This window comes from Gobio gobio (genome assembly GCF_949357685.1).
Source record: "Gobio gobio genome assembly, chromosome: 5".
Lineage (NCBI taxonomy): Eukaryota > Metazoa > Chordata > Actinopteri > Cypriniformes > Gobionidae > Gobio > Gobio gobio.
The window spans coordinates 9,518,722-9,527,685 of NC_137101.1; the positions used below are offsets into that span (position 1 = coordinate 9,518,722).

General features: G+C 39.8%; 1 protein-coding gene across 1 annotated transcript in view; it reads right to left on the bottom strand.

The window, feature by feature from the left end:
* Positions 1 to 1,559: 1,559 nt before the first annotated feature.
* Positions 1,560 to 8,964, bottom strand: part of phyh (phytanoyl-CoA 2-hydroxylase) — a 9,282-nt gene continuing 1,877 nt past the window's right edge. Inside the window, exons 4-9 of the mRNA XM_079817935.1 lie at positions 8,934 to 8,964; positions 8,003 to 8,084; positions 5,431 to 5,612; positions 5,198 to 5,347; positions 2,401 to 2,535; positions 1,560 to 2,312 (exon numbers count right to left, since the gene is read on the bottom strand). The exon at positions 8,934 to 8,964 is cut by the window's right edge and continues 138 nt beyond it. Coding sequence (XP_079674061.1) covers positions 2,259 to 2,312; positions 2,401 to 2,535; positions 5,198 to 5,347; positions 5,431 to 5,612; positions 8,003 to 8,084; positions 8,934 to 8,964 — 634 coding nt within the window. The 3' untranslated portion in view covers positions 1,560 to 2,258. The remainder of the gene's footprint in view (positions 2,313 to 2,400; positions 2,536 to 5,197; positions 5,348 to 5,430; positions 5,613 to 8,002; positions 8,085 to 8,933) is intronic.

Consider the following 8,964-nt stretch of genomic DNA (forward strand, 5'->3'; position numbering starts at 1 on the left):
TTTAAAAATGTATTTCATTTTTTTCTATGGCTCTGCATCAGCCGTCCCCGCGCCATCACTTCCGGCAAATAAGGTCAAAATACATGCAAAATACCAGTGCGATCATAGATATATACATAGATTCCTCATTAGTGCCTGTGCCATCTCCTCATATATGTTCCTCATATATATCTTTGATCACGCAAGTATTTTGACCTTATTCGCCGGAAGTTATGGCGCTGGGAATACTAGATGACATTCGTCTGATAAGAGGTTAAAAAAATAACATAAATACTGTTCGGTTTCTCGCAGAAACTGATCGTTTCGTGTCTTAAGACATCAATGCGTCGCCACGAGCCGCATGGTTTAATAAGGATTCGTATGTCTCTGTGTTTTTACTCTCATTGCTCTCATACTCTAAATATCCCCATTGACATGCATTATACGACTATCACATTGTAACAGTTGGAGTTAAAAATCTTAATTTGTGTTCTACTGAAAAAACAAAGACACCTACATCTTGGATGCCCTGGGGGTAAGCAGATAAACATAAAAATTTCGTTTTTGGGTGAACTATCCTTTTAAAACAACCCATTCACTGGGTTAAAACAACCCAAATGCTGGGTTTGTCCATTTTCAACCCAACTTGGGTTGTTTTTAACCCAGCATTTTTTAGAGTGTAGTAACACTCAAATCTCTTTTGCACTAGTGTACTTTCAAATGTGGTTTGTTTTGGGCCACTTGATATCATATTATGGATCACTTTTGTCATTCTTTTTTGGAGTTTGAAGCCCATTTCTTTTAAATATATGGAAAACAGCAGCATGAAGATTCTGCCAAATGTCTTCATACAAGTTTAGAATGAGATGAGGGTGAATAAACAATGACTATCCCTTTAAGCTCAATCTAGTAACTCAGCCAGGGCTAAGCATGGTAAGCCTAAGTAGATCGTAGAACCACTGGCACCAACTGCTCCATCCTTACTGGTGGTTTCTAAGGTAGGTTGTTGATAGGGTGGAGTTTGAATTGGTCTGAAGGAGTTTGTACCATGGACCTCTTTTAATAGCCACTTGCACTGAGTGCACTTACCTAAAAGCAATTTAATTTCAATGGAGACTGCAGTCTGGGCAAGTATGGTATTTATTATGTGTGTGTGTATGCAGAGAGAAACAAACAAGCATTCATGGCTGCTCTTAAAATGCCCACTTATTCTGCTTTTAATCAGCATGATCAAAGATTTGGACTGCAGTTAGCTGGTAAATATATAAATAGATTGTGTATTTTGCTCACATCTGCTAAATCGAGGTCGGAAAACCACTAGTGCCTGATATCAAGTCAAAGGTGGTTGCTATTGGTCTGTGTGCACACAAAACACTTCCGCATGAAAAAACTAGAACATTTCTATTTAAAATATTCGTCTGCTCACGCATTACCATTCATCTATAGGCCTAGCTTCCCTTCTGCATGCAATTTTTGCTTCTCGAAAATATTCTCTTGCATAGGTGAAAGTCTTAATGGTGTTTTTTAGTGCAAATGTCACTTTTAGCACGGTAAAATAATTAATACACATTAAAGTTCAGTAGCTTATTAAATGCTTATTTATTGTAGAACATTGGCATTCAAAAATAAACATTTATTTATAAGCAAAATGATGGTAGAAACGTATTTTCCCTGTCTAAAAGCTGTTATTAAGGAAATGTTTCTATTATTGTAGTGTCACAGTTTAATAGGTATGTTTAGACCTGATCTATTGTTGATCAAACATATTAATCCCTTTAATATTTCAGAATTAATAGTAAAAATATACGCTTTGCCTCTGATTCTTCCAAAACCATAATTTTCCAAAAAGATGAATCTCATCCTTATTCCTTCCCAAGTACCTGCTGTGAAGTCGAATTCTGATCAAAGTACTACTAATAAGCAACAACCTCGCTAATAATTACTTGCAGGAAACACTCTCACAAACACCTGCGGTATTAATCCAAGACAATGAATTCCCGATGTTCTTACATCGCTTAGAGGAAAAGCCACACGAAGATCCGTTGAGGCTAATATTACAATGTCTGGCTTTCATTATTATTAGATCGTATCAGGACTGATCGTCCCAGGCACAGATGGCAATTCCGTGTATGTGATCCATGATTTACTCCCTACAGTGCCACCTGACGGTGAAAGCTGTACTTGTAGTTTTATGGAAATTGTCAAATTAACAAACAGCTGTGTGTTAATCCAGTTGTGGAGCCGTCCTCTCTCTAAGCCAGACTGGCAGCACTGGCAAGTCACATCGATGTCCTGTCTCCTTGGACCAGACGTCCCCGAACAGCCCAAGTGTCCTGCATATAGAGCAAACGCATGCATGTTGAACCCGACTGAAAAGGAAAGCCACATGTGCATGAAGAAACTTTGAAGCTGGAAACACACCTGAAAGGAGACGGTATCATCAACTCCATACTTCTTGGCTGCAAGTTCCTTCACTTCTTTGCTGATGTTTTCCTGAGTTGTTCCTTTCACATCAATGTAATAGCAGTCAGAGCTGGCGTAGTGACACGAGATGGCCTGAAATAAATGAACACAGATTCAAATTTGCATCTAATAGTCTTGGATTGTGTGACTACATACACACTACATCTCTTTTCTCTTAGAAATAAGTACCGGTAATTAATTACTAGCTACTCATTATAACTTTACCAATGTAATTAGATTACTGTACTAATTACTCTCTCTAAAAAGTATTTATTATTATAAATAATATTTTTTTATTTCTAATTACTTTCTAAATCCCATATCAACCTGTTGAACAATATAAGGATAGATGTGAAACTGCTATTTTAATTCTTTATAATAAATAATATACAATTGCATAAATTATTCTTGGTTCTTGATAATAATTCTTGAATTGACCAAAGTATTTAACAAAAGCTTACATAAAAAAAAAAACCATACATTTTAACATCAGACATTAAGGGCCCTATTTTATCGATCTGAGCGCATGGTCTGAAGCGCATGATGGAGCAGCACTTAAAGGATTAGTTCACTTTTAAATAAACTTTTGCTGATAATTTACTCACCCCCATGTCATCCAAGATGTCCATGTCTTTCTTTCTGCAGTCGAAAAGAAATTAAGGTTTTGGATGAAAACAGTCCAGGGTTTTTCTCCATATAATGGACTTCAATGGGCCCCAAACGGTTCAAGGTCCAAATGACAGTTTCAGTGCAGCTTCAAATGGCTTTAAATGATACCAGACGATGAATATGGGTCTTATCTAGCGAAACGATCAGTTTCTGCGAGAAACCGAGCAGTATTTATGTTATTATTTTACCTCTTTTCAGACGAGCGTGATCATCTCTGAGCTCAGCCATAACTTCCGGAAAGTGAGGTCAAATTAGATCGTGGTCATAGAGTATAAGTAGATGCCTCATTAGGGACTGCACGGATCAGTAGAATGAGGCATCTACTATCGATATATCTATGACCACGATCTAATTTGACCTCACTTGCCTGAAGTTATGGCTCAGAGCTCAGAGATGAGCTCAGAGATGATCACGTCCGTCTGATAAGAGGTAAAATAATAGCATAAATACTGCTCGGTTTCTTCGCTAGATAAGACCCTTATTCGTCGTTTGGTATCATTTAAAGCCCTTTGAAGCTGTACTGGACCTTGAACCATTTGGGGCCCATTGAAGTCCATTATATGGAGAAAAACCCTGGACTGTTTTCATCCAAAACCTTAATTTCTTTTCGACTGCAGAAAGAAAGACATGGACATCTTGGATGACATGGGGGTGAGTAAATTATCAGAAAAAGTTTATTTAAAAGTGAACTAATCCTTTAAGGCATGTCCGAATCCACTTTTGCTAGTTTAATGGCATATGGTCCAAAAGGGTTGTACCTAGTCTCTTAATGAGTAACGGGTGTGGGTTTTGGGTGCAATACACCAATCAGAGTCTCATCTCCCATTCCCTTTAAAAGCTAGTTGCGCTTGCACCATGGCGCTATTCGCTATTTACATGGCGGAATTTGCAAGTGAAACGACTGAACGTTTCTCCAGAGAGGAATCCTTTTATTTTTAATATTTGGCATGTTTGTGTGCTGCTGCGCATCCCTGTGTGTGAAATAAAGCAGAGTGTACACGCGTTGTGCACCCACCTATAGGCGCATATTACTAACACGCCCTTTAAATAACACAAAAATTACTGCGCCATTGACTTTAGACCAGGTTTTTGTTGGTCAATGGCGCAGGCGTTCTCAGTTGCCTCAAAATAGCAACACGCCAACAATGCCCCTGAACACACCTAGTTTTCAGACCAGCACGCCATTGGGCAAACAGATGGGCGTGAGTGCATTTGCTATTTAAACAACGTGGTGCTGGACGTGAAAATGATAAGTGCGTCAGGCTGAAACTAGATTTATTGAATGAAATTACATCAGAAGTAACTGTAGTTAAATTACAGAAAAATTAAGAGTAATCCCTTACTTTATTTTTTCAGTGCATTGTTGCTGTTGTGCATGTATTTGAACACTTTTCCAAATTTCAGATTAGACAATGGTTTTATTTTGAAGTCATACAGATTTGATATTAAAACATAAATAACATAGTAACATGATAGTAGCTATGTTTCCGTTCAAAGTTGCCAATTTAACGTATGCGCAGAGCATACTTGTACCTCAGAGAGTGCAGACGAAGGGCAATACACATATTATCATGTTATCTTGCGTTCGGATGGTGTTTTTGATGACAGACTTTGGCTCAGGCCTTTCAGAAAGATCAACATTTGAGATGCTGTGAAATAAAACTGGTCAGCTGGTTAGTCCAGTTATCCAATTTACAGCTGAGGCAAAGAGTTTTTTGGTTTGGGAACAAAAAGGTGTTTCCATCATAGTTTATATGCATATCCTCTTCTTATTAGATAATAAAAACGTTTTAATTGCGCACATACGTTTTCTCTTTTTAGATTTATGCAAGTTTCCGTCCAGCATTTTTTATGAAATATCCCAAAATGGTGGATGGAAACATAGCTAGTGTTAACACTACCAATGCAATATGGCCCCATGCATCCCTGACTCCCTCTGAATGTGTTTTGAGGTTGAGAAAATGGCATTGGTCCCCATTTAAACGTCTCTGTCAACTTTGTCTTGATGTTACTACCAGCCCAGGGAGGGTAATGTCTTAAATACTAGAGTAAAAGCTCAATTTTTATGCATGCAAGTACCACCTACCTTCCGAAATCCCTTGGTTTGGTTCATTCCTGAGCCGTGGATCAGCAATGGATGGAAAAACACTGTATCTCCTTTCTCCATCTCTAAATGCACTCTGGGATGTCCTGGGTCGTAGTTACGCACCCCGTGGTACATCTTATTTATTCCTCCCTGGAAGGAAACAAAGAGACAAAGTGAGGCTGACGGATGTAGACCATCTGCGTAATCATCCTCACTTCCTGCTTCTCTCTCACCTCCCATTCTGGGTAGTCATGTTCCTGCAGAGTGCCATGGTGTGAGCCGGGCAGGACGACCAGGCAGCCGTTTTGCCGGTGCACTTTCTCCATGGCGGTCCATGAACACACAATGCGATCTGCAGGTCGGAAGGGGAAGTAGTGTAGATCCTGGTGCATGGGATGGCGAGAGGTCTTCTTACCTAGGAAGTATGAAACAAGATGCGTATTTAGATGCAAACCTCCGCATCACAGATTTTATGCTTTGGACATTTTATAACCTGGATGTTTTAGATGTCATGAATCTACATGGACATAAAGGACCCACTTTATATTAGGTGGCCTTAACTATTATGTACTAACATTTTAATCAATCATTTGATACAATGCACTTGTTGTGTACATACATGTTTTTACATTGTACTTACATTTTTAAAAATACCTTCATGTAATTACATCTGTAATTAATTTCTATAGTTACATTTATAATTACACTGTTGACACTTCCCTTACACCTAACCCTACCCTTAAACTTACCCATACCACCACACCTGTCCCTAACTTTACCTGTATCCCACCTCAATATTAGCAACAGTGTGTGCAATACAATATGAACACAATAAGTGCATTGTACTTATTTTTTGATGCAAGTAAATAGTAGTTAAGGCCACCTAATATAAAGTGGGACCGACATGAAAAAGCACAGTGGGTGTTTTCACACTTGGTACTTTTCAGGGGTCTGAGCTCAATTCGCATGATTTTTGGCCCCTGTGTAAACACTCCAAATGATCTCAGACCCCATAAAAGCGAACCAAACCGAGACCATCTCAAGAGGTGTTCTGAGTACGGTTTGCTTTCAGCTAACGGTACGGTTTGCTCAAAATGTCCATTGTGAACACAAATTAGTCCGGGCTCAAGGTTTTACGAGCACACACACCTAAGTGCATCCACAGAAAACCAGCCATCACAGCCTGTGTACTAAACTGAATTATCTTTGACGTGTTTAAAACACATTCACATAAACAGTTGGTTTTATCTTAAGTGAATGTAAACATCTGGGAAAGAAATCGTGTATGTGTATCAGACAGTATATTGTATCCATGCATTACTGTAGTTCTTAAAGTGACAGCAGCCTAAAGGCCTGTTCACACCGGGACGATTTTCGCACGCGTTTATCGCCGACGTTTAACGCCTCGGGACTAAACAATGGGCGCCAATGTGAGTGTTCACACCGACGCGCAAAACGGCAGGTGTAAAAGCGTCATTTTTAAAAAACGCCTCGGGTTCGTTTTTTTTATTTTGACGCGGCGCGTAAAAAACTGTCCGACCAATGAGATCGGCACTTTTGTTCACGTGCCTGGAGCTGCTGAAGTGACAGTAAAACACGACTTGGTGGCGCTCAAGCACAAAACGGTCTTGCCGAGCACACATTGATACGACGAAGAAGTAGTAAGTAGACAAAGAAGAAGATGAACTGCTAATGCTGCTTGCCAGTTAGCAAAAAGTGTGTGAATGGTTTTGTCCATATACATAATATGTCTATGGTTTTGGCAAGCACGTAAATACTGTCTCTCTTCTCCTTCTGTGTGACAAGCGAGTGTCAGAGGCTTAAAGTGCCGCAGCACCATCTTGTGTACCGGGAGCGCATCTACTGAATGTGCACGTTCACTCGGCGCAGCGCCAGTGAAAATCGCTTGGGTGTGAACACTCAAGACGCGCCGAAAAACGGCACGAAAAACGCTGGCGATAAGCGCGTGCGATATTCGTCCCGGTGTGTACAGGCCTTAATATGTTTATTTTCTGAATGCTGAATTTTCTGAATGCTGTTTTTAGGTATACCTATTATACCTGGAACATGTAAAGCAGTTTATTTCATTTGAACACAAAGAGGTCTGAGACTACATTCCTATTTAAGTGGACCAAAATATGATCTGAGTCCTCTTTCAGGGACAGTGTGAACGTAAAGAGAACTGGGTACTCTTTACTTGGTTCACCTCTTGGTCCACTTAAAGGAGTCTGAGTTTGGTTCTTTTAAAGAGGACTCAAGTGTGAAAACACCCTTAATCCAGATATTAAGACATTCAGCTTAATCCGATCACCAGGCTACCAGTTTACACCTGTGCAAGCTTTGAAGCGTTATGAATCAGCTAGTCGAATCATGATTCGGATCGCGTGTCAAACCGCCAAACTGCTGAAATCGCGTGACTTTGGCGATCCAAACCGCTGAATCAACTCTCTGATTCATAACGCTTCGAAGCTTCATGATGCCGTGTTTTGAAATCGGTCATCACTATATAAGTCGTTATTTCGGGTTTTGCGCACAAAAACTATTCTCGTCACTTTATAAAGTTATTGTAGACCCACTGTAGTGAGATGGACTTTGTAACGACGTCTTTAGTACCTTTTATGGGTCTTGAGAGTGTAAAGTACACTGTGCCAATGGAGGCCTTTCTGAGCCATCGGATTTCAACTAAAATTAATTTGTGTTCCGAAGATGAACGGAGGTCTTACGGGTGTCGAACGACATGAGGGGAAGTAATTAATGACAGAATTTTCATTTTTGGGTGAACTAAACCTTTAAGTGTATCTATACCTGTGTCAGGTGGTTTGTTGATGAGCATGGTGTGCATGGCCATGATGTTGGGTCCGGTGAAACACTTCACATACTTCAGGATCTGAGAAACAAGCATTCAAATTATATTCAAAATAGATTTTGTTGATGTTTTAGAGCAGGGGTTGGCAACCTATGGCAGGCGTGCCAACACTGGCACGCAGAGGGGTAATCTCCGGTGCGTGAGCAAAAGCAAGAGAGGTGTATTTCATTTAGATAGAGTGCCTCATACCTGCATACAGATCTACATTTTGAGGTAACCATTCCTTATAGTAACACGGCTTGTTTAAAGGGATAGTTCACCCAAAAATGAAATTTGTGTCATCATTTACTCACCCTCAGGTTGTTCCTAACCTGTATGAGTTTCTTTGTTCTGCTGAACACAAAAGAAGATATTTAGAAGAATGTTTGTAGCAAAGCAGAGAGAGCAACCATTGACTACCATAGTATTTTTTCCCTGCTATGGTAGTCAATGGTTGCTCTATCTGCTTGGTTACAAACATTCTTCTAAATATCTTGTTTTGTGTTCCGCAGAACAAAGAAACTCATACACGTTTGAAACAACTTAAGGGTGAGTAAATTATGACAGAATTTTCATTTTTGGGTGAACTATACCTTTAAGCAGGTTATAAATAATATTAAACTGTGCAAGTCAATGAAAGTGCGCGGCTCTGATAACTATTAGCACGCTCATGCGCACCCGGTCACTTCATGTGTGTTCTCTGATCGGATAGCTGTCCAATCGTGAAAATTTTTTCGCATTCCTGATGAAACTGGGCAAAATGCATCTGGTTGTTGGGGCTTGTGGGACAGTGATTAACTCAGGAATTAAAAATGGCACTTCATGACAAAAAAGTTGCCGACCCCTGCTTTAGAGAGTGTATTTTTTGCATACTACTCTGCTTGCGTCTACCTGGGGTAAAGTGCAGTAGCGGAAAAGTTCT